The 25,979-nt window shown below is 42.0% G+C and overlaps 1 protein-coding gene across 1 annotated transcript in view; it reads left to right on the forward strand.

The window, feature by feature from the left end:
* Nucleotides 1–25,979, forward strand: part of DMGDH (dimethylglycine dehydrogenase) — a 99,770-nt gene that overhangs the window by 2,002 nt on the left and 71,789 nt on the right. Inside the window, exons 2-5 of the mRNA XM_084833397.1 lie at nt 3,121–3,292; nt 11,110–11,208; nt 12,448–12,612; nt 15,321–15,525. Of these exons, the coding sequence (XP_084689523.1) occupies nt 3,121–3,292; nt 11,110–11,208; nt 12,448–12,612; nt 15,321–15,525 (641 nt within the window). The remainder of the gene's footprint in view (nt 1–3,120; nt 3,293–11,109; nt 11,209–12,447; nt 12,613–15,320; nt 15,526–25,979) is intronic.

The raw sequence follows: 25,979 nt of genomic DNA on the forward strand, positions 1-25,979 counted from the left end.
CCCTGTAAATCCTTTTTGTGTACATGCACATTAGCACCACTTGTTATCCTACTTTATTTGTCAGAAGTACTGATTATTAATGCCCTTTTTGCTCTTGAGGTGGTTGTTGGCTGAGTTTGGGGAGGGACTGCCCCCAAGATGCAGTCCACAAGAAGCCACAATTGGCATTAAGTGTCAAGTACTTACTTCTGATTAACCATTATAAGGGCATTTAGCATGGTTTACCACTGTTTGCCCTGGGCCACATCTATACCGGGCTTTTACTCCAGTGTGGGCGCATGTTGAGGTCCCTCATGACAGATGACGCAGTCGCGACTTCGCAGCCATCTGTGGCTTTCTCCCAAAAGATGCGGATTTCTGAGGAGGCATTTTGCTCTGATTTCTGCTGCTGCGGGTTCAGGGCGGGTTTGTGCGCTGTATATCCCTGCCTCAGATTGACACTGCAGTTTGCGGTGGGCGTGAGGTGGGCGGTGTTACAGGTGTCTCCCTCCCTTCTCACTCATTCCTATTTCCTCGCAGCTGCGCAGCTACGGAGGCACGAAGAGAAATGAAGAGGCCTTTTGAAAGGGATGCGGGAGGGGGAGAAAGAGAAGGCACCAACCCTAAATTGCTTTTCTCTTCAAAGGCAAAAAGGAGGAAAAGGGGGGGGATCAGAAAGAGAAAGAATTCACTACAGAACTAAGGAAGGAATTGATTTTATTAGGACATAAAAAGCAAAGTGAGTTGCTGCTGCCGCCACCCTCTACTCTTACGCTGATTTTCTCCACTGAACTTGCAGCTTTCTCTCCCCTTCCCTACAGCCAGACAGTCCCACACACTTTATTACACACTCAGGTCTCCTTCCCCACAGTCTCAACGCAAAATGTAGCCGGTGCCTCTGGAGAAAAAGAGGTTTCTCCCCTTCCTATCCCTGCCCCCGCCACCCATCTCTTCCCTCAGTTTTGCAAAGTGGTGGAAATACTGCTGCTGCCATCGAAGCGCCTCTCCTCCCGCAGACTCTCAGGAAGCCCTCCGCCCCCAGTGCCCACGCGATTCCTTTGGATAGGCTCTCCTGAGCCCCTAACCTGATGTGCCTTTGTATTTCAAGGAAACACCTCACGCGGTTGCCCCTGCGAAGTTCCCTTCTCTCTCTCCCACCCACCCCAAGCCACTCAATGTGTCGTGGCTGCGTGGGGCCACAGCGAAACTCCGCAGTAACTTGCCCCTGTATATCAAGCTATTTGGGGATCTGCAGCACTGGGACTGGGCAGCTCCGATGAAGGGATGCACCAAATTGGCGCCATATAGATGCACTCCTGGGTTACATGCATAATAGATTACATGGGCTCCCTTTTCTCTTTTTAAAATCTTTCTAGCACCACTAAAGTTTGTCTCACCAATGCAGCCAACTGCAGGTTCATACACCATAAATGCAGCTTGCGATCTCCTGTGCTCAGAGGATGTATACTGATTTAATGAAGTCTGTGTGAAAGACTTCATTGTTCCTACATCTTTTAGTAGGCAGCAATCATACACCAAGAGTATATCCCAGAGGGACAGCTCCTAGCACTACCAATTAAAAGACATTGTGCAACTTTCTGGGCAGTATCCTATTGTGGCTATGTGCCAGGAGGAGTGACAACTTCTGTAATGGGACTTTGGCAGTCCATTTTTAAAATCTCAGTGTTTTTGTTCTCCCATCTCTCTAACCTAGATGGAGAGCCAGGGCAACAAAGGCTCAAGCATTAATGCAAAGGATCAGGCTGCTGTTGAAGGGAAGCTAGGAGTTGGGGGTTGGGAAGCATAGTGGAAAATTATTTGGGGCAGAGTATGCCCTTTTAGAAGGCCGCCACCACGCACCACTCCTCTACTTATTCATGCTGCCCTATAGCACAAGCTGTTGAATGCTGCACAGCATAGCTAAGTAGAGTGATGGAGGCAATTTAGCTCTACTTGCTGACTATTGCTGATTGGCCAGCTGTCCATTTTTAAAATTTCAGTGTCTTTATTCTCCCTTCTCTTTAAGCTAGAGGGAGAGACAGGGCAACAAAGACTCAAGCATAAATGCAAGGGATCAGGTTGCTGCTGAAGAGGAAACAGTGCTGGGTAATGGAGGCAGGGGCTGGGAAGCAGTGTGGAAAATTAATTGGGGCAGTGTATGCCTTTTTGGAAAGGTAAATTAATGGGAGCAATTAATTTTTGACAGGGAATTTGGGGTGAAAGGAATTTGGAGACAAAATTCACCGAAGGGATAACATGCATTTTGTGGGGATGTGTGTGAGAGAGGGATTTTTAAAAAGGAAAATTAAATTAACAGAAGTGGAATTGATCTGGGTGAGAAATGAATTTGGGTAGGAAAATTATTTGAAGGGGGATTGATTTGGGTAATTTGTTGGTTTTTGAGTAGGAAATGTGTGTTTCGGGTAAATTAATTAAAGGGGAATTGATTTGGCAATATGGGTGGGAGATCAAGGTGAGAAATGAATTTTTACTGCTCTAAAACTGTTAGGTCAGGGATCCTTAACCTTTTTGGACCTGTGGGCACATCTGGGATTTTGAGAAACTGCTGTGGGTGCCACCACATAATGGCTCCTACGGAGGATGTGGCTAGTGGGGGCCCGGCTCCTCAAAATAAAGCTAACGAGATGTGTGTAGGGGGGAGAGAAATAATGAGGCTAGAGACTAGGAGGGAGGGGTAAATAACAAGGCAAAGAAAGGCTTGGGTGAAATAGTGAGGCTGGGAGGGGGAAATAGCAAGGCAGAGTGGTAGAGTAGAGAGAAAGAGCAAGGCTAGAGGCAAGAAAGGGAGAGAAAGAAGACTGCCCTAACATTTTCCAAGGCTTTTATTTTTAAAAAGTTTCTTGAAGGGGTCAGGGAGTGGAGAATTGCGTGGGCACCTTTGGAGGTCCCTGCAGGAACTGTGTTGAGAACCCCTGTCTTAGGTGATCCATTGCTTGGGGCCTATGGCTTGTGACTTCCATGTGCATATAGAAATATTGTATAAATATTCTAAAAGTAAAATATTAATACTGACACTCTACTTGTTGAACTATTTATGTGAAATATTTGTATGCTATAGTTTTATGTAAAATATGTAAGAAGACATGGAATCAAGCATCCTGTTTGCTACATTTTTCCCAGGGAAGAAAAACCATCTTCTTTAGAAGCAAGATGGAAAGATACAGCAGAAACAGTAATTATTGGAGGTGGCTGTGTTGGTGTGAGCCTTGCCTATCATCTGGCCAAGGCCGGCATGAAGGATGTACTTCTGTTGGAAAAATCTGAACTCACTGCTGGATCTACTTGGCATGCAGTAAGGGAAATTTCTAATTTATTAAACATGAAACAAAACATCAGTTTGTGGTGGTGGTGGTGGTGGTGGTGGTGTTGCCTAGATCATAACAATTCCATAAAATGTTTATATGTTATTTTTATATATTTGTATATATAGTTTGGCAAATCATTTAAATTAGCTTTGTTTAGTGCAACAGAAAGTGCCATAAATCTGAAATTCATGAATTACTCATGCTTAATGTCAGAGTGTGACAGAACTCATTGGGGCTGCTTTCTGGCAAGAAATTGTGTGCTTGGTAATTGATTGGCCCATGCCAATGCAAGCAGAAGCAATTTTTCAGGAGCTACCATGGTGCCTAGATATTGCAGGACTTGGAGCATATTTAGAGGCAGAGATGGGAAGAGTTTTAAAAATAAGGAACAAATAGTTGTGGAGGTAAAAATGACAGGGCTTCACTGTTGCATCAAATTAAGATATTATCTTCATTCTGCCTCTACCTTGCTAGATTGTTAGGGTTGCATTTAGGTGAAAAACCTACACTGATGCAATAGAGAGAGGAAGTTATTTTAACACGATTCCCTGCATATACTAGCCACAGCGTTCACAGAAAAACAATCTATTTATATTTCAGTAGTTAGAAAAGATATTCTGCTCCAGAACATCATGAGGGGATTACAGCTCAGTCGGTGGATCCATATTACACAAACTATGTGGTGACATAGCTCGTTACCAAGAAGTTGTTTTCACTAGCTTGCAGTCACAGGGTAACACTAGATATCAGATCATATGACAGCAGAGGTTGCTTTAGTAAAGCCAGATTAGATATAACTAATTTTTACATCTATAGTCATGGTAATTAATAATAAATAATTACAGTAGTACTTAATAGACTTCATAAGAATATTGTGATATTTTGATGACATCATACTACACAATGTGTGTTATCCCAAGTTCAAACCCCAGTTTATCTTTTTGGTGCTATTAGCTGGTTAAGCATTTGGTGCTGTCCCCAGCTTTTGGTCTTCAAGTCATTTGAATGCACTCTTCTTTAAACTTTTAGGCTGCAATCCTATACACACCTACCCAGGAGAAAGGCCAATTAAACTCGAGGAGTGAAGAGGTGTAGGGTTGCACTGTTATTAGGAAAACACTGCAATCCTATCCTTGAGTTAGTCCGCTGTGTGGGGATCAGATTAGTGATGGGTGAGCTTGCTTCATACTTTGCTCTTTTGTTCTAAGCTTTCTTGGAGAACTCTCAGAGAAAACTCAAGGATTTCCAAGACTTCTCTGAGGATGCTTGAATGACCATGAAACCCGGGGAGCTTTTCCATCTGCTCCAACTGTCTTCTGTCACTAAACTGTCTTCCAAAACCTATCCTGCAATCGGATGAGGGAACTAACACTGAGGAAGACTGTCGAGGTTGAAGGCTTCATCCTTGGTTCCATCTACATGGAAATGCTTTATGATGTGATTCTGTTTAAACCTGGATTTTCATGAATTCGATTTTGCTCCTATTGTGGCATATGTAGCCAGTAAAGCAGTGTACACATTTTTAAAGAAATCCTCTTTCACAGGGCAAACAGCACCTGAAACTGCATTAGTTCGAGGTTGGGTGGGCGAAGTCCCACGAATAGAACGGAACGTCATCAACTGCATAGATGAGGTGCAGTGAATGTGCAGAGGCTTGTTCCCTGCCCTCGCCCCGCTCCTGAACTCAGTGCAGTGCAATTCAAAGCAATGAGTTACTTCCAAGTAGACATGTTTAGCCCCTCATGTCCACCCTTTCTTGGCTGAGTAAGGGTCACTTGGGGGCGATCACCTTTTAAACTTATTAAAGTTCTGGGCACATTTGCAGGTCCGGAAATCTGAACGACAGGCAGAGGAATTCTGCCTACCCCTCTATCCGCTCCTATGCTTGGTAAAGTGTAATTGAAGGCAACGAGTTACTTCCAAGTAGACATGATTAGCCCACTCCTCTCCTCATGTCCACCCTTTCACGACACAACTTTCCCTTCCCGCAATCAGTGCTGCTCCCCCGAGCCCTTGCTGAAGCCACACAGGTCACACAGACTACCAAACTGCACTGAAGCCCCTGCAATGGGGAAATCTGTCAGAAAATCAGTTTGAAAAAAAGCAGGTTTTATGGCATGAAAACCTGCACTTGCTATGGCGAGTGGCTTGTGTCATGTGCCATGATCATTTGGGAGGCACAGTAGAATGGGAGTAAAACCACCAGGGTTCCACCAGGGGCAGGGCTTGGCCTCCCAAATAAATGATAAAAAATGAAATATTGGCATAGTGGGTTTGTACCAACTCTGCACCATTTTGTGCTGGTGTTGTATTACACCAGCACAATGCCACTAGGACAAGAAAAAAAAGTGTAGCATTAGAGAACATAATGATGGAGGAGTGGGCCTTAGTTAGAATGCTGTTCTTGGTAAGAGGTTGACACCAATGTACACCAATGTAATGGTTTATACATATTTAAATGTATAATAATCTTACATGTGCAACACTGGAGCCCGTTTAGCTGCTCCCCCACGTCCTCCACCTCCCCTGCCCAGCTTGGGGAGCTCATTGATTGATCATGTATGGTGCTTTCCACCACACTCTGTATTTGGCTGCTTGTTGCGATCCTGGTTTACAACCCTATTTGCAGAGCAAATGCGAAACATAGTTTACCAGTTCAGATGCAGTGGCTTGCCATAAACCAGGAAGTTACTAATTAAGTGAAGTGAACAAAGGGAGGTGGAGAAGAAACAGGGAGGACAGAGCAGGTGATCACAGGGATCATTCTCATATCTATGTGTGAACTGCCACAGTGTATCTGGAAGAACTTATATTAGTGTAGATTTTTTAAATAAATGAGCAATAAAATTCCTGCAGTAATAGATACCCTCAGTGATACCAAACTCCTGTCATTGAAGTGTAGGCAGAGAGAAGCACAGCTCAAATAATAAGACACAAGAAGCACTGTAGTAGTGTTGAGAAGGAAAATGTGCTGATGCAGTAAAATGTACTCATGTTAGAGATAAGTGAGTAGTATGCTGACTACTGTTGATGCCCCTCTGCTGCATTCCTGTTTTATCCCCTTGTGAGGCATGAAAGGCATTGCACAGTGCAGCAGTGCCATCAGAGGAACACAGGAAGCTGCCTTATACCACGTCAGACTATTTATCTAGCTCAGTCTTGGTTTCTCTAACTGGCAGCAGCTCTCCAAGGCATCAAGCAGAGAAGGGTCTTTCCCAGCACCTGTTACCTGATCTGTTTAACTGGAGATGCTTGTGATTGAGCCTTGTACTTTCTGCATGCAAATCATGTACTTTGCTGCTTAGCTGATTCCTCAGGAGGATTTCATGGCTCAGGTTTCTTGCAGGGTTGCCACATAAGAATCTTGTAGCTATACTGGTGCAACATGGTGACTATCTATACTGGACCAGAACAAATATACTTGCATGCCATTCTCTTCCATTCATACGTCTGGCCAAAGGATAGGATTCAGTTATTAGATAGAGTAAACTGAGCTGCCTGAATTTGTATAATACCTTAGTTCAGAGATTATTTCATCCCTCTGTGAAACATGGCAACTGTTTAAACACAACTGTATACAACACATTAGATTAGATTAGAATGGAGAGATTACATTTGGGAAGTGTAATGGAAAGTGTCTAAACTGAAAGTCCTAAAATGTACTCAGTTGCTTACTGTGGTTGGCTGCTAGTCAACATTTTAATTTAACCCCAAGATTCTTGTGGAGAAAATAAGAGGATTAAAAAGCTATTTAAAAGCACAGTAAATTTAAGTATTGTGATGACAGACCGTTAGAGATAAATGGAAAAGTGTCTGTGAAAGAAGAATGCTGGAAAACATAGAACAGATACTAACAGAACAACCAGATATTGGCCTAGATATTGCAATTTCTTTGTCTGTAATCACAACTATCTAAGGCAGAGCATTCCAAACTGTGTGTCGCAACACAGTGTGTCGACAGCAGTGTGTACGTGTGTCGCGCAAAATGCAGAAAATTGTGCGGAAGGGCACCACGGAGCTCCCTTACTCGCGTTTGCTTCCCTTGGCCCCTCCCCCGGAACTTCCTAAAGCAGCTAATGTTAAAGCAGTTAAGCCTTAGCAGCTAAGGCTTAACTGCTTTAACATTAGCTGCTTTATGATTGTGTGGTGTCTTGATGTAGGACGCACGTGATTGGCGGTGTCGAAGTGGTATGGCGAGGAGTGGTAATGCTGGCTGCACAAGGAGTGTGGAGAATTCGGAGTTCTCATTGGAGATTCCTTTAATGGAGCAATTAGTTATGAGTTACACCACCCCCAACTCTCAGCTGTGCTGAGTGGGGGAGTCCCCTGGAGGTCCTGGACTGGGACTGCACTGAGTGGGCCATCCGCCATCTTGGCCAATCAGAACGGAGCTCAGTGGAGGCCAGAAGCCTCGGAATCAGCGTGCTCCCAATCACCTGGGTGAGCGCAGCTTCAGGCTGTCACCCAGTCAACCCACCTGCTGAAGGTAGGCCACCCTCCCAACCCCTATGTGGCAAACAGCAAGCCGCCCACCACGTGGCACTTATAATTTGATTTCTGCCATTTATTTTTATTTTTACTCTGCTGTAATCGTGGATTGACCACCCACTGGCAGTGTACCACCGGAGTGGGCTGGAACTGGACTCTGGACATAGGCGTTGCAAATATTTGCAGCAATATAGCCTTGTAGTGAGACATATATATTTACACCATTTCTATTGGACTTTTGCTTCTCTACTTCATGTGTTTTTGCAGCTGAGCTCCTACCTGGACCTATGTGTCCAAATATGTATTGTAAATACTTTAGTTAATTTTGTTTATTTTTCACATTTTTTCCTGGTCCTGATTCCTATCTTTATCTCACTTATCACTGTGGGAGTGGAGTGCAGGTGCTGTTATTTTCATAAGAAAAAACAGAGAAAGATAAGCGCTAAAAACAGTCCTGTTATTTTCATATTTAGTTAATGCTAAAACCTAAACATAAATTCGCATAGATTTATTCATTAAATTGCAGTTGAATTACCCGTAAAATGGATACTTTTCTAATTAAGAAAAGGAAAGCTGGTGAAGATGATGTTTGCGATGAACAAAATGTAGCCGCTATAGAGGAAACTACGCAAGAATCAACTGTTGAACGGTCTGTATTAGTACATAAGAAATGTAAAGGAAAAAATTCCAAGCCTCGTTTATACAATAAAGATTATATGAAACTGGGGTCCACATTTTCTGGTAATGAAAACAATCCTTGTCCCCAGTGTTTAGTTTGTGGGGATATACTCGCAAATGAAAGTATGGTACCAAATAAATAAAAGCGTCATTTTACCTCAAAACACTGTCATTTGTCAGAAAAACCAGTAGAATACTTTATTGAGCTTTCAAAATCTATAAAGAAGCAGTCTGCATCATTCACAAAGGGAATGAAGACATCAGAGAAAGCTCAAAGGGCAAGTTACTTGGTTGCTCAAATAATTGCCAAAAACAAGGACCCACACGCTATTGCCGAAACCACCATAAAGGATCTTGCTGTGCTATTGTTCGGACAATGTTTGGGCCTGAATTTGAGATAGAAGTTAATAAAATCCCTTTGGCAGATAACACGATTGGAAGACGTATTCAAGACATCTCTGATGACATTAAGCAGCAAATGAAGGATATTTTTCAAGATGATAATATGATCTTTACATTGCAATTAGACGAAGCAACATATGTCAGTGGGTTAGCACAATTATTGGTTTTTATACGTTTCATTCATACTGACAGAATTATTGAGCAATTCTTGTGTTGTCTAGAACTTCCAATGAGAACTAGAGGTGAAGATATATTTAAAACTTTAGATCGCTTCATGAAGGAAAATAATTTGCAATGGTTAAATTGTGTAGGAATATGCACAGACGGCGCATCCTCAATGGTTGGTTCAACAAAAGGTTTTATAGCTTTAGCAAAGAAAGAGAATGAAAATATTATAATTACTCATTGCTTTTTACATTGCGAAGCATTAGTTGCACAAACCATTGGAAATGAATTAAGAAACGTTTTGGACAAAGTGGTTCAAATGGTCAATTACATTAAAAGTATACCTCTTCAATCAAGATTATTTGCTCATATTTGTGAAGAAATGGGGGCAAGGTTTAAAAAGCTTCTACTATACACAGAAATTCATTGGCTCTCAAGAGGTCGAGTGCTTTGTCGTGTATACGAATTGAGGGAAATGATGCTTAAACTTTTTGAGGAAAATCAGCAAAATGAATTCTGCGATCTAATTCAGAACAAACTTTGGTGCACAAAATTGGCATATCTTGCTGACATATTTGAACATTTGAATAAAATAAACAGCAGTATGCAAGGAAAAGGAGAAAATATCTTAACAGCGGTAGATAAAATTTGTGCCATGAGAGACAAAATAGCAATTTGGAAAAGGAAAGTGAAAGAAGGAAATTTTGAAATGTTTTCCAAAACTGTTGAGTGCCAGCTAAAATGTGATATCAGCTGGCTAATTGTTGACCATTTAACATTGCTTGGAGAGAAAGTTCATCATTACTTCCCACATGTTGAAATCCAAGACTATGATTGGATCAGAAATCCATTTCTTTCAACTGCAACGAGGAACTTTTCACTTATTGAAGAAGAAGAATTAGCTGACATAAAAGATGATAGAAATCTGTTAATGATGTGTGAAGAGGGTGACTTAGGCAGCTTTTGGATTCGCATTTCAAAAATGCATCCAAACATAGCGAAAAAAGTGTTAAAAATTCTTCTGCAGTTTTCTACTACGTACATTTGTGAAGTATCCGTTTCAACTATGGCAAACTTAAAGACACTGAAACGTGAAAGCTTAAAAATGCCTGATGACGAAATGCGAGTGTCTTTATCTAATATTCCACCAAATATTGAAAAGCTGTGTTCATCCCATCAACCTCATACATCCCATTAAAATGGTAAGTAGTTATTGGTGTTATTCAACATTTTTTAATTCTTGCACATATTTACATACTGTAACTCATAAATGACAACAATGTATGTTATTATCTTACAAATCATATATTTTTTAAAATATAAATGAAAGGTTTTCATGAGATATGTTGTGTCCCCATACATTTTGTTATTACAATTTATGTATGTGTCCGTATCTCTTATAACGGGTTAGTTTAACCTCCGGTTTGCTAGTAAAACTGAATTACTGTGTTGTGAAATGATGCATGTCTAAAAAGTGTGTCACCAACATGAAAAGTTTGGAAAGCTCTGATCTAAGGTAACAAAGAGTCTGGTAGAACCTAAATCAGTGTTGCATAGCTAGAAAGATATTATTATTACCAATTATTGCTGTTGTGAATGGGCATTCTTCTTGCATACATTGCGGCTCTGCTTAGAAATGTCACAGACCTTACCACTGCCTGTTACATTTTATGGTGTTTTTGTCCACTGTTTACGCCTGTATACCAACCTGAAAGTAACACTTCATACATTTGTCAAAGGTGGCTCTAATCCATTAAAGCTAATGGCAATAAAACTGCTAGGATTGGATCTAGACTAAGTTAGTCACACTTAGGTTCCATTGAAATCCATGGGACTTAAGTTAGTCATGGCTAACTTTTCACATGGATTTTCATGGAATCTAATTGCAACTAACCTAATCTGACTCCAGCCTTAATCTTTCAGGTGCCACAATATTGTTCATTGTTTTTGCTTCCACAGATTGACAGAACTGCTCTCTGCAAATTGACTTAGATGGGGAGTAGAAAAACTAAACAGCATTTTTTAAAATTTAATATCCTTGTATTATCTTTTTGTTGGTTCCTTTTTTAAGGCAGGTTTGACAACGTATTTCCATCCCGGAATAAATCTGAAGAAAATCCATTACTACAGCATCAAGCTTTATGAAAAATTAGAAGAAGAGACTGGACAGGTAATAATTTTAAATATATTGATTAAAGATCCATATTAGTTTTGTGACATATGCTATACTACACAGTTCTAGAACAATTTGCATGCTTGGAGCTTTTGGACAACTTTAGACAGTAATCTGTATATGGTAAGAGAACAGCTTGTATTTTTAGGATCTGTCTCATACATTATTTCAAATATGTCTTAGTTTCCACAAGCTGTCTTGGGATATTAAGCACTTTTATATCCAGGCATCCTCCCATAATATAGGACCTGTGGACATTCTATGTTAATTCATTCTGAACCCATCTAGCTATATCACACATCGTTTAATAATTAATTCAAAATAGTTTATAAATGGCATATATAAGGTTGTTAAAATCCTTGAACAAGAACAAAAAAAGTAAATAGAACCAGAAAACATGGCAAAGTTCACAGCTGCAGTTGCCACATTTTGTGAAGTGAAGCAAAGGACCAAATGAGCGTTGGCGTCATCAGGAGACTTTGCTAACGTCAATATGTAGTGCCCCTTATGGAAGGCAGAGGTCATTGGTTTCTTTCTTTCTTTTTTGAGGAGCAGCCAAAAATGGAGAACATTGCCATTCGTGAGCTTACAGTATTACATTGTATAGACTAACAAGAGAAAGCTCACTGCCCTCTCCAATTTAGAAAAAATGGGTAGGTTTGAGTATTTCTCTTTGAGATAAAAGATTTTTTAACACTTTGACAGTTGACGAATTTTTAATCTAAACCTTTTGTAGTTTAAAAATTATTTGAACATCAAAGCATAAAGTCCTGTGAGGCTTTTAAAAAATATATCCATGGAAAGATCATTGATCACACAACATAATCTTGAAACATTTGGCAGAAACTAAGGTGCAAATGAAAACAGCAGAATAGTGTAGAAGCATTGTTGAAGATGAAGGACATATTGGATTATAAGGAGTGCACAGAAAGCTTTGAGAGTTAGGTTTGGTTTTGTTGGTTGCTATTTTTGTTGCATATCAAATAACTGGAAGCTTATTAATTTCATAGCAACCTAGCAACCCTGTATTTATCCTATAGCTTGTTGTGAAGGTGCATTTTGTTGTGATTATTTAGTGCTTTATTGCACTACATATAAGTATTCTATGCCCTCAATCCAATACAGAATTAGATGTGTTTAAGGCCATTGATTTCAATGGGCTTAAACATGCCTAACACTATGGTGGATTTAGGCCTATATATCTGCAACCTGATTATCTTTTTATGTTACTATTAGGCCGTGGGGTTTCATCAGCCAGGGAGTATTAGAATTGCTTCAACCCCAGCAAGAGTGGATGAGTTTAAATACCAAATGTCTCGAGCTGGTTGGCATCCAACAGAGCAATATCTTATCGAGCCAGAGAGAGTGCAAGAATTATTCCCTTTATTAAACATGGAAAAGGTAAACAAATCCAATTATTTTATTTATAAAAGCTGTGAAATCATCATAATAAAAAGGATGTGTGTCTGTGTGTCAGCACCATAGCTCCAAGACCATGAAACGTGGCGGGGGGGGGGGGGGGGAGATCTTCACAACAATGGAATGAGAAGCGCGTTGGAGTATTACCTGGATTTTCATGGAATTGGCTTTGGTCCGTCAGGGACACATGAAGCAAGATAAGCCAAGTGTACCATACCTTTAAAAACTGGTTTTCAGGGGTCACACAGCGCTTGAAAGGAACATACTTCCAGGTGGGGTGGGGTGAGTAGAACTGAATGTCATCCAACTGGCAGGGGCTGCTCAACCAATGAGAGAGGCTTGTTTCCTGCCCCTGTCCAGACTCTCCCCTGCTACTACATTATTATGAATGGAGAGCAATTAATTTTCCCCATGTGTGCAGATTTCCCTGAAGAAGCCAAAATCCCCAGTTCTCCAGTGTAGCATTTGAAGGCTCCCCCTGAGAGCTTCCCCCCACCCCAATTTCACCATATTCCAGCAATGTGCCACAGAGTTATTGCTCCCACCCCATTTTCCCCTGTGTGTGCACTCTTGCCTATTGCTTCCAAACCCCCCTTCTCCCTGCTTGCAATGAGAAGCTCCCATAAACCTGAAAGACCATTACTGCAACAAAGCAATAAAGTGTCAGGGTGGACACTGAGCCCATAGAATCCCAGAGTAGTTCTGATTCTGAGGTGGAGCGGCCGCTCCTGGGAGAGGAGTGCGCTCATCCTTCCCAGAGCCAACAGCTGGCAGAGATTCCTCCCACCAGCATTCCTGACATAGATAGCGCTCCCAGGAGTGAGAGAGCGCGGGAAGAAGACTTGCTGGATGCGTGACGCCGACGCAGGGAGTGGCGCCATATGGAGGGCACGAAAAGGAGGCGTAGTGCCTGGTTGGCGCGCAGACAACGGTTGCGCCCAGAGGAAAAAAGGAGGGACTCTCCCTAGCCCATAAGTTCAGGGTCTTCCAGTGATTCTCCTTCAAATGGGGACCAACTGTTCCAACTTAGGGCATAGGTACTCTGCTGCTCATAGCTAGTCGCTGATAGTAGAGTTGTTAAGTTGTAAAAAAGGAATAAAGCTTTGAAAAGAATCCCTTTGTCTGTGTCTGGACTTGGCTACTGGATTAGACTGAAAGAGGCCACCAAGGAGCCCTTGACATAAAGCAGAAATTGAACTTTACATAACAACAGAGAAACAACTTTACATCAGAGAAACTACAGAACATCAAAGAAGCACAGCATCGCAATAGCGATTAAAGAGAGTATGGGAGAAGCGAAAGAGTGCTTTGGGCGAGTTGCTAAAATTAGCCTTTGACCCTTTCACTGCAGGGGAGTGAGATTTATTTCTTGCTTCTGAGTAAACATGCATAGAAGGGAAGATATGTTAAAGATTAAAAGCAGGCTAGCTAAGGTGAATGAGTGTCCCCACTACTGCAGTAATGTGAGGGTCCCTGCTGTGCTCCTGGGGATTTACTCAATGAGAATGGGAAAACTACTTCCACTGGGGAAACAAGAGGGAATGGGGTGTCCCACCCCCTTGACCACATCACTGCCAGGTCACAGAGGCACACCTAGGATTTCATGCAGCGGGGACATGGCACACTGTGGTAAACCTGCCAGTGAGCCGCTTTCAGTAAAAGAGTCAGAGTAAAAGGAGTTTCAGAAAATGTGGCTTTTCAAGAGGGAAGTGGCTGGGTGGCAGTGGATTGGTGATGACGTCATCTGTCACAAAGGAACTCAAGCTGCTCTAACTTCACACTAAATTACTCATGAAGATAGCCCCCTAGACACCTGAAACAAATCAGCATAGGTCAAGGGTGGGGAACTGGGATCAATGGGGGGGGGGGCAGATGATGTCTGACGTGGGCCTCTGCAACTGAAGCCCCTATCTCAAAGCCCTGCCTCTGAGATCATCTGCCCCCATTCTTCATGCAGGGAGAGGCATGGAACCAGATTCACCCACCTCTCATCCTTGGATTGCTCTTCCAACTGCCAGCTGAATCTGCAGCTTGCCCCTTTCCCAATTGGAGAAGGGGATGACTGAGGGAGTGAATATGGAGGGAGATGAGCACACAGCAAGGGAGGAGGAAAGCGAACTGAGCCATGGTGTTGAGGAGTACTCCTTGATCCCGTGGCACAGTCTCTCCCACCCCCTCTCAGAAGGCAAGGGGCCTCGTGTGATGGGGAAGCCTGTGGGCTGGATTTGGCCCATGGGCTGGAGGTTTCCTGCCATAAACCTCCTGTGACCTCTTTCCAAAGAAAGCCACTGGAACTTCTCACCACTCAGGAAGGCTGGGGCAAGTGTAGCAATGGTTTTCAATACATCTACTGCCAGCCTGAATTCCATGGAGGAAACAAAGGTACAAAAGAGTTAACTAAGTAAGTTGGTTGTAATCCTATTCTATTGAAATTAGTTGCAAAACACCCACTAATTTAATAAAGCATGATTGCAACCCTTGATTAACATCAGCACAAGTTGAATCTCCATGTAATATTTGTAATAATTTAAATCTTTAGCCATTTTGTTCTTTATGGCCAGATTCTGAATTTCCAGCTGCTGAGTTCAGTGGAACTCATTAATATTCAGATCTTCCCTATTTCTCAGCTGTTGATTGCAAAATATATATATAGCAAAACTAATGTAATTTCATCTGTTTAACCTACTTAGGTATTAGCTGGTCTACACAATCCTGGAGATGGTCATATTGACCCTTACTCACTCACTATGGCGTTGGCTGCAGGGGCCAGGAAATTCGGTGCTCAGTTAAATTATCCAGTTCAAGTAACTAATCTAAAATCTAGATCAGATGGGACATGGGAAGTTGAAACTCCACATGGAATAATTCAAGCAAACAGAGTTGTGAATACAGCTGGTAAGAAATGAAAGATATGTTCATGCCTTTGGAAGTTTAACAAAAGAAACCCAGCGATGCAGGATTAGGTAGCTCACACTAAACACAGACAGTAATGCTAAAATGAATACATTGTAGAAAGCGGGTAATTTATGCTTTGCATTAGCTATCTGATTATCTCATGAAACATGATTTGGCATGAAGTTGTAATCCCCCCGCTAATTTTAATAGTTTGTAGAATAGTAAGTAGAATGACATGTGTCATTTCAATGTTTCATGATAGGATAATAAGCACATTGTTTTATTAGTAATCTGATCTTTAAAAATGCCATTACATAAATCAGTGGATCTTATTTCTGTGCAAATTAGTTTAGGACTAGGATATGAGACCAGAGTTCCTGAGCATAGTTTGGCCTTTCACTTTAAAAACAGAGGACATGGGTCACACTATTGTGCAATTCCAGTACCACATGTCCATGAATTGTGAAAACACTTACTTGGCATTCTAAAGTTTCCACATTAGAAGCACTTGCAAGATTAAAATGGTCGGTGTGGGTGGATACACATGTTTTCTTCTCTCTCCTGGATATAACTTCCAGTTTTTAATAAACATTATGTAGTAGTTATTTAGAAAACGTTTCATTTTTGTGTGTGAATAAAATAGTAAAGTGGTAGTAGAAAAACAACACAATAACTTGATGTTCAGAATATGAGCATTTTTCAGGTTTTCTGCTATTCAGGCTTCCACATATTTGTGGAAATTCCCTTTTCTTTCCTCTCTCAAAATCTTGTACACTTTCTCACTTTTCATCTTATGATTTGACACTGTGCTTTTTCCTTCCTGCCTCCTTCTCTCTCAAGGCTATATATGTTGTATTGGATCCATACTTGTCCCTCCATGAACAGAAGAGCTCCTTTCATTCACAAAGGGATCTAGGACCTAGTGGAGGCTTCCTGTTGGATGAAGGAGGCAGGGCAGCTATTTTCTCTTAGACCCCCTTCCCCATTTAGCCCCTGAGATCATGGTAGTGGCTTGAGGGATCCTCGACCATTATGCTTATGCCTGGGCTGCAGCTGCCTATTGCTGTGAACCCAGCTGTTGCCAATAAAAGCTTGCAGGAGGGAAACTTGAATAGTTAACTGGAAAACCTCAAATTCATAGGTCTAATTGGACACTCTAAGGGAAAGCAGGAGAGATTCTTTGTTAAGTAAATAGTTAATTGATTGAATTATGTATTGAAGAATGGATATTTGGGGGAAAGCAATATCTATGTTAAGGGGCTGTTATAGGTAAAATTGTTATGAAACAGTGACATCATATCACAGTACCCTTTATGATTGAAATAAGCTATGATCTCCTGTACTGGGTTTTCTGGCCACAAAATTCTGTGTGATATGATCCCCCAATATTTATTTATTTAAAATATTACTATACTGCCTTTAAAGGCAACCTCAAGGTGGTTTACATAACAAAACATGAAACAGTTACACACACACACACACACACACAATTAACTAAAACAGCAGCATTAAAATACCATTTTGATAAAATAAGAATGAAAATATCAGCAATAGTTTAAAAAAAATATCAGCAATAAAATAAAAATATCAGCTGCTCCATATTTTATGTAGGGCAGCTAATATAGGCCATGTAAAGGTAAAGGTGTCCCCAACCAGTCGTGTCCGACTCTAGGGTGCGGTGCTCATCCCCATTTCTAAGCCGAAGAGCCAGCGCTGTCCGAAGACGCTTCTGTGGTCATGTGGCCGGCATGACTGAACACCGAGGTGCACGGAACGCTGTTACCTTTCCCGCCGAGGCGGTACCTATTTATCTACTTGCAATTTCTTGCTTTCGAACTGCTAGGTTGGCAGAAGCTGGGACTGAAGACGGGAGCTCACTCCGTCACGCAGCACTCGGGTCTCGAACTGCTGACCTGCCGACCTTCCGGTCCGCAGTTCAGTGTCTTAACCACTAAGCCACCGCGGCCCCCCTAATATAGGCCATATAGGCCGGCTATTAATAGGCCAGCTTCAATTAAAAATGGAGTGAAACATTTAAATTCTTAGAGTCTGTTTAAAAATAGTCAGGGAGGGAGCCAGGTGTAACTCGCATGAAAGGCATTCCATAAGGATGAGGCCACCACAGAAAAGATGATCTCTTGTGCTCACCAACCTGATAGATCTTACCCATGGGCACATGAGGAAGGGTTTAACAACTGATCTTAGGGCCCAGGCAGGTTCACACAGAAGCAGGCGGTCCTTCCAATAACCTGGTCCCAAGCCATTTAGGACTTTAAAAGTAATCACCAGCCCTTTAAATTGGAGCAGGAAATGCACAGGCAACCAGTGTAGCTGGTACAGAATTGGTCTCTGATTGCCTGGCCCCTGCAAGCAACCAGACAGCTGCATCCTGCTCCAGCTGAACTTTCTGAAACATCTTGAAGGCACCGTCACATAGAGTGCATTACTAGTCAAGTCTGAATGTAACCAGAGCATGACTTACTGTAGCAAGGTCTGTTTTCTCCAGATAGGGATGCAGCTTGCAAGTCAACCAAAGCTGATAAAAGACACTCCTGGTAACCAGTGCCACCAGCACTTGCATATATAGTGCCAAGTCTAGGAAAACCCCCGAACTATGCACTTGGTCCTTCAGGGGGAGTTCAAGCCCATCCAGGATTGGGCTTATACTTTCATCCAGGATGACTTCTCCCAGAGTTGCCATGGGGGACAATATAGAAAGTTGAGGCATCCTGAAAGCCAGTTGCCATGAGGTGAAAGTCCCGCAGCAGCCAGCACTAGCACATGATTCCATCCCTCCAGAAAAGACCAAAGCCACTGTGACACCATACCTCCTGGCCCAGAGAGGTGGCCCAGAAAAATACCATGGTGGATGGTAGAGATCTGAATTTGCTGCAGATGAGCAAGAGTCAGAAGTGAGGATCCTCACCTTCGAGATATTCACACTGCCTTGGAATCTGAGGTAGTCTTTGAACGTACTACAGAGCTTAGGATGGTTTCTAAGGTTGTTTCCCCATAGCTGCTTTGATACATTTGTGTAACTTCCCCCAAGCTTTCCATAAATGGGAAATGCCAGACAGAGGGGGCAGGGGAGGCACTGCTGCACATGTCTGAAATTTGGCACACTTGATCCCTTTGGCAGAAAATGTCTGCAATTTTTTTTATCAAATTCTACAAAAACACACACACACAGTTATAGGTGTTTGTTGATTTTCACCTTGTAGTCAATTGGGAAGATTTCTAAGGTTTCAGAAAAGGGGGTGAGGCAACCCTCTGCCTTAGATCTAAGCCACCAAGCTGAGGCAACCCCCTATATGAGCCAACAATTTTGAGCACCATTTTCTTGGTAGAAAGGCAGGATACAAATCAGATCAATAAATTCTGAGAATAATATTTTTCCTCTGTACAGCCATACCCAGTGGTATCAAAAGCTGCTGAAAGGTCCAGGAGAACCAACAGGGTTGTGCTCCCTCCATTCATTACCTGGAGTATGTCATCTATGAGGGCAATCAAGACTGTGTCCCAAAGCCAGATTAGAACAGATCCAAATAATCACTGTAATCTAAGATTGACTGGAATCAAAGCTACTGCAGGTTCACAAAGCAGTAGTATATTTATTACCAAATTTTTTATGCACCCAATGACAAAAGTTCTTTGGGTGGATTACAGAAATTGGGAACTGGCCATAAAGGACCTTTTAGGATCTTTTTATGAGGCACAGTACAACTGTTTCCATAAACATTCTTGTTTAATTTTGATTGCCTTTCATTCTCAGGAATAGAGGTTAAATTACCAGTGATTTACAAACAAATTTTGGCACCCTACATTTAAAAAATGATAAGACCAACCAGTCAGATTTACAGATTAGCTAAAGCTGCAAGCCTATACACATTTGCCCAGGAGTAAGTCCCACTGTATAGGATTGCACTATAAATGAAATACTTTTACAGTGCAATCCTATACATGTTTTTGTTGTTGTTGTTCAGTCATTCAGTCGTGTCCGACTCTTCGTGACCCCATGGACCATAGCACGCCAGGCCTTCCTGTCCTGCGCTCTCTCCCGGAGCGTGCTCAAATTCATATTCATTGCATCCGTGATGCTATCTAGCCATCTCATCCTCTGCCGTCCCCTTCTCCTTTTGCCTTCAGTCTTTCCCAGCATCAGGGTCTTTTCCAGGGAGTTTTCTCTTCGCATTAGGTGGCCAAAATGTTTGAGCTTCAGCTTCATTATCTGTCCTTCCAATAAGCACTCAGGGTTGATTTCCTTTGTTGTTGTTGTTGTTCAGTCGTTCAGTCGTGTCCGACTCTTCGTGACCCCATGGACCATAGCACGCCAGGCCTTCCTGTCCTGCGCTCTCTCCCGGAGTGTGCTCAAGTTCATATTCATTGCATCGGTGATGCTATCTAGCCATCTCATCCTCTGCCGTCCCCTTCTCCTTTTGCCTTCAGTCTTTCCCAGCATCAGGGTCTTTTCTAGGGAGTTTTCTCTTCGCATTAGGTGGCCAAAATATTGGAGCTTCAGCTTCATTATCTGTCCTTCCAATGAGTGGTCAGGGTTGATTTCCTTTAGGATGGACTGATTTGACCTCCTTGCAGTCCAGGGCACTCGTAAGAGTCTTCTCCAGCACCACAGTTCGAAAGCATCAATTCTTCGGCGCTCAGCCTTCCTTATAGTCCAGCTCTCACAGCCATACATTACTACTGGGAAAACCATAGCTTTGATTAGACGGACCTTTGTCGGCAAGGTGATGTCTCTGCTTCTTACTATGCTGTCTAGGTTGGCCATAGCTTTCCTCCCAAGGAGCAAGCGTCTTTTAATTTCATGGCTACAGTCACTGTCTGCGGTGATCTTGGAGCCCAAGAAAATAAAATCTGTCACTGCTTCCATTTCTTCCCCTTCTATATGCCAGGAAGTGATGGGGCCAGATGCCATGATCTTAGTTTTTTTAATGTTGAGTTTCAAACCAGCTTTTGCACTCTCCTCTTTCACCCTCAACAAGAGGCTCTTGAGATCCTCTTCGCTTTCTGCCATTAGGGTGGTATCGTCTGCATATCGGAGGTTATTGATAATTCTCCCGGCAATCTTAATTCCGACCTCTGATTCATCCAACCTGGCATTTCTCTTGATGTACTCTGCATATAAGTTAAATAAGCAGGGTGACAATATGCAGCCTTGTCGTACTCCTTTCCCAATTTTGAACCACTCGGTTGTTCCATGTCTGGTTCTTACTGTTGCTTCTTGACCCTCGTACAGGTTTCTCAGGAGACAGGTAAGGTGGTCTGGTACTCCCATCACTTTAAGAATTTGCCACAGTTTGTTGTGATCCACACAATCAAAGGCTTTAGCGTAGTCAATGAAGCAGAAATAGACGTTTTTCTGGAATTCTCTTGCTTTCTCCATGATGCAGCGAATGTTGGCGATTTGATCTCTAGTTCCTCTGCCTCTTCTAAACCCAGCTTGTACTTCCGGTAATTCTCGGTTCGCATACTGCTGAAGCCTAGCTTGTAGGATTTTGAGCATCACCTTGCTGGCATGTGAAATGAGCGCAATTGTGCGGTAGTTTGAACACTCTTTGGCGTTGCCCTTCTTTGGAATTGGAATGTAAACTGACCTTTTCCAGTCTTGTGGCCACTGTTGAGTGTTCCAGATTTGTTGGCATATTGAATGCAGCACTTTAACAGCATCATCTTTTAGGATTTTAAATAGCTCGGCTGGAATACTGTCATTTCCGCTAGCTTTGTTGTTACTAATGCTTCCTAAGGCCCACTTGACTTCACTCTCTAGGATGTCCGGCTCAAGTTCAGTGACCGCACTATCATGGCTATCAGGGACATTCAGATCTTTCCTGTATAGTTCTTCTGTGTATTCTTGCCACCTCTTCTTAATCTCATCTGCTTCTGTTAGGTCCCTGCCTTCTTTGTCCTTTATCATGCCCGTCTTTGCACAAAACGTTCCCTTGAGATCTCCAATTTTCTTGAAGAGATCTCTAGGCTTTCCCATTCTGTTGTTTTCCTCGATTTCTTTGCATTGTTCATTTAAGAAGGCCTTCTTGTCTCTCCTTGCTATTCTCTGGAACTCTGCATTCAGTTGGGTATATCTTCCCCTTTCTCCCTTGCTTTTCGCTTCCCTTCTTTCGTGAGCTACTTGTAAAGCCTCATCAGACAGCCACTTTGCTTTCTTGCATTTCTTTTTCTTTGGGATGGATTTCGTTGCTGCCTCCTGAACAATGTTACGGACCTCCGTCCATAGTTCCTCAGGCACTCTGTCTATCAGGTCTAATCCCTGAAATCTATTCCTCACCTCCACTGTATATTCATCAGGGATATGATTTAGGTCATACCTGAACGGTTTAGTGGTTTTCCCTATGTTCTTCAATTTAAGCCGAAATTTTGCAAGAAGCAGCTCATGACCTGAGCCACAGTGAGCTCCAGGTCTTGTTTTTACTGACTGTATGGAGCTTCTCCATCTTTGGCTGCAAAGGACATAATCAATCTGATTTCGATATTGACCATCTGGTGACGTCCATGTGTAGAGTCGCCTCTTGTGCTGTTGGAAAAGAATGTTTGCTATGATCAGCATGTTCTCTTGGCAAAACTCTATTAGCTTTTGTCCTGCTTCATTTTGTACACCAAGGCCGTGCCTGCCTGTTATCCCGGTGATTTCTTGACTTCCTACTTTAGCATTCCAATCCCCTATGATGAAGAGGACATCTTTTTTTGGTGTTAGTTCTAGAAGGTGTTGTAGGTCTTCATAGAACCGATCAACCTCAGCTTCTTCGGCCTCAGTGGTTGGGGCATAGACTTGAATTACTGTGATGTTGAATGGTTTGCCTTGGATTCGTACTGAGATCATTCTATCATTTTTAAGATTGTACCCCAGTACTGCTTTTCCCACCCTTTTGTTGACTATGAGTGCTACTCCATTTCTTCTAAGGGATTCTTGCCCACAATAGTAGATATGATGGTCACCTGAATTAAATTCGCCCATGCCTGTCCATTTTAGTTGGCTGATTCCCAAGATGTCGATGTTCAATCTTGCCATCTCATGTTTGACCCCCTCCAGCTTACCTTGATTCATTGATCTGACATTCCAGGTTCCTAAACAATATTGTTCTTTACAGCATCGGATTTTCTTTTCACCACCAGACACATCCACAGCTGAGTGTCCTTTCGGGTTTGGCCCAGCCGCTTCACTCTTTCTGGCGCTACTTGGAAATACCCTCTGCTCTTCCCCAGTAGCATATTGGACACCTTCCGACCTGAGGGGTTCATCTTCCGGCGTCATATCTTTTAGCCTTGTGATACGTTCCATGGGGTTTTCTTGGCAAGAATACTGGAGTGGGTTGCCATTTCCTTCTCCAGTGGACCACATTTTGTCAGAACTCTCTGCCATGACCTGTCCGTCTTGGGTGGCCCTGCACTGCATAGCTTATGGCTTCACTGAGTTACGCAAGCCCCTTCGCCACAACAAGGCAGTGATCCATGAAGGGATCATGTTTACTCAGAATTAAATCTCATTGTGTTCAGTGGAGCATACACCCTCATTAGTATGTTCATTCTATTGAATTAAATGGGACTCTAAAAAGGATTGTATTGGGTGCAAAAATTACTGATACAAATATGTAGATGCCTTATCTCCTATGAGGGATAAAAGATGTAAAGCACAGTATATGGTGTTTATGATCATTTTATATGTTACAATGATTTGAAAGCATTAGTCACTGAAATATTAATAAAATAAATGGGGACTGTAACCTCTCTTTTTTAAAAGATAGAATCAGGAAAACAAATTTATATTATACCCCAAAAAGTGCTAAAAAATTGATCAAGAGTCATGAAGTCAAATTTTATGTCTTTCATATATTTATTGACTAGAATAAAGATTAAGCCAATTTTTATGGATATGTTATTACTGACTATTTCATGAATATACTGTGTGAGCATCCTTAAGAAATAGTTATAGTTATAGCAAGGATTATTTTTTAGAATACTTTTCCCCCCTCAAAATAGAAACCTCGTACTTGTTCTCCCACAGGTAGAAGTTGGTTTAAATTCATTCACTTCATTTCTACAGCACCCATCTGAATTGAATAGTCTTAATTCAGATGTTACATTTTGTGATTACCAAATCATGGTTTGGAGACTAGGAACGTGACAAAAGCTAATATTCTCTCTCCTTCCCTTCCCCCTTCCTTCTCATGTATGGATGACATCCTCTACTTCCTAGTTTTCTCTATCAGTATTTTGCCATGATGTTCAAATTGGCAAGCTATGGTTAGAGCCTTGCCCCCAAATAATGGTTTGAAAGCACAGTTTGAAGTGGGCTTGCAAATTGTTGTTTAGAGGTTAGCACAAAACATAATCTCCTGAGTTGGACATCAAACCAGGAGGTAGAGGAGGGAATCTATATGTGAAAAAGGTGGTGGTGGTGGTGGTGGTGGTGGGAGGGGGGGGCAAGCATAAAATCTTAGATTCATAGAATAGTAGGGTTGGAAGGGGCCTATAAGACCATCGAGTCCAACCCCCTGCTCAATGCAGGAATCCAAGTCAGAGCATCCCTAACAGATGGCTGTCCAGCAGCCTCATCTTGAATGCATCCAGTGTGGGAGAGCCCACTACCTCCCTAGGAAATCGGTTCCATTGTCATACTGCTCTAACGGTCAGGAAGTTTTTCCTGATGTCATGTAAGCGAGCGCCATGTCATGTAAGCGAGCACCAGGCAGAACATTCCTGATCTCCAAGTTATGAATTGAGCAACTGGGTGATGGGGAAAGGTAAGGCGCTGTGTAATGAATCCACTGTATTTTAAATTAGTAGTATGGACTTAGCACAATAGGACTGGCATGAAAGCACACAGTAAATAATTATTTATTTTGGAGAGGAGGATAGGAAAGGAAGGAAGAAGATTGGCTGTAACATTTGTTAGGAACACACTCTCACCATGGTTGTATTTACCTACAGTGACCCAGGTCATTAATCAGTACCAGGTCTTATTCCCTTTAGTTGAACATTGAAACTATACAACGGTGACTTTGTTTTAATAAGTTAAAGACAGAAATGAAAAAGCCTGAAGAGATGTCACAACTTCAGAACTCAGTATTAAAATACTCTAAGTACAAAGTAGGTAAGAAAATGTATAAAATAGTAATAATAGTGAGGCAACTTCTTCAGTAGCATAGTAGTTGCAATCCACATGTACATACTCACTGCAAGAGAGGTGGCCTGGGTTATTCACTTTAATGTTGCAGAGCATTCCTCAGTGTGGAACTTGTGTGGAACTGCAGGGAGGAGCTGTAGCTCAGTAGTAGAACAAATGCTCTACATGCACAAGGTTTCTGGCCTCTCCAGGTAGGGCTGGGAAAGACCTCTGTCTGAAGCCCTGGGAAGCTGCTGCCTACGCCCATTCACTTAATTTTGCAGAGCCTTCCTCAGCATTAACAACACTGAGTTAGATGAACTAATGGTCTAATTCAGGATGAGGTAGATTCCCATGTTCCAAAGCCTTGCGCACCTTTTAAAATCATGGCCATAGTCCTAATTATAAAAATTAATACATTAGAGACAAATGGTTGCTACATAAATAGAGACCTAATCTTTAGTTCTCAAAAGCACCAAACACAAGCAATTTCCAATTACTTGCCTATAAACTACTAGGTTACAAATGTGCTTTGAGAAAGTTTATCACATTGGTTTAATCACATCATTCTAAATTCAGTGTTGGCCTGTTTATTCATTTTTAGTGAACACACATTAGTCAGAATTTGCCATTGTATGCAAAAATGTGTATCACAGAAGTGCAGCACAATCCTATGTATGTTACTCAGAAGTAAGTTCCAATGTGTTCAGTGCCATTTAATTTCTAGTAAGTATGGTTAGAATTGAAGCCCTAATGTGTCAAATTGCATTAGAAAAGTGTAAAGTGTATCACACAAGATATTCAAGTGAATTGAGATGTGGAAGCTACTTAATAAATTACATTTTTTACATAGAGATAAAGATTGTACTGCATTCAGAGTTTCTGTCAATCTTTGTGCAATAAACAAACACTTTACAATGAGCAGAATCCAAGGCTGGATCTAGACTTTCACTTAGCAGAGTTCCATTGGAGCAGGGGTGGGTAACATGTAGTGTCTCCATATTTTTTTGCCACCCCACCACCCCCAAATGACCACCTCCATTCTGGTGAGTTGCTGCCAAACTTTGGTGGTGTGCAGTAGGGGCAGGAAAAAAAAAACACTCACTTTTGCTTTAAAACAAGGTTTGTGGGGAGCATGCACCTTTTTTAAATGCAAAGCTGCACTCCCCTGGGGCTTTGGGAAGTCGATCTTGCATTAAAACAAGGCTCACCGCACGTCTTATTTAAAGTGAAAATGTGTTTTTTTCTCTTGCCACTGCATGCTTGCCAAAATTCAGCAGCAATGTGGCAGTGGCATTTGCAGCAGCAGGGCTTGCAGGGT

Source organism: Heloderma suspectum, chromosome 2 (genome assembly GCF_057233095.1).
Source record: "Heloderma suspectum isolate Gila_16-S chromosome 2, 16-S_ref, whole genome shotgun sequence".
Classification (NCBI taxonomy): Eukaryota; Metazoa; Chordata; class Lepidosauria; order Squamata; family Helodermatidae; genus Heloderma; species Heloderma suspectum.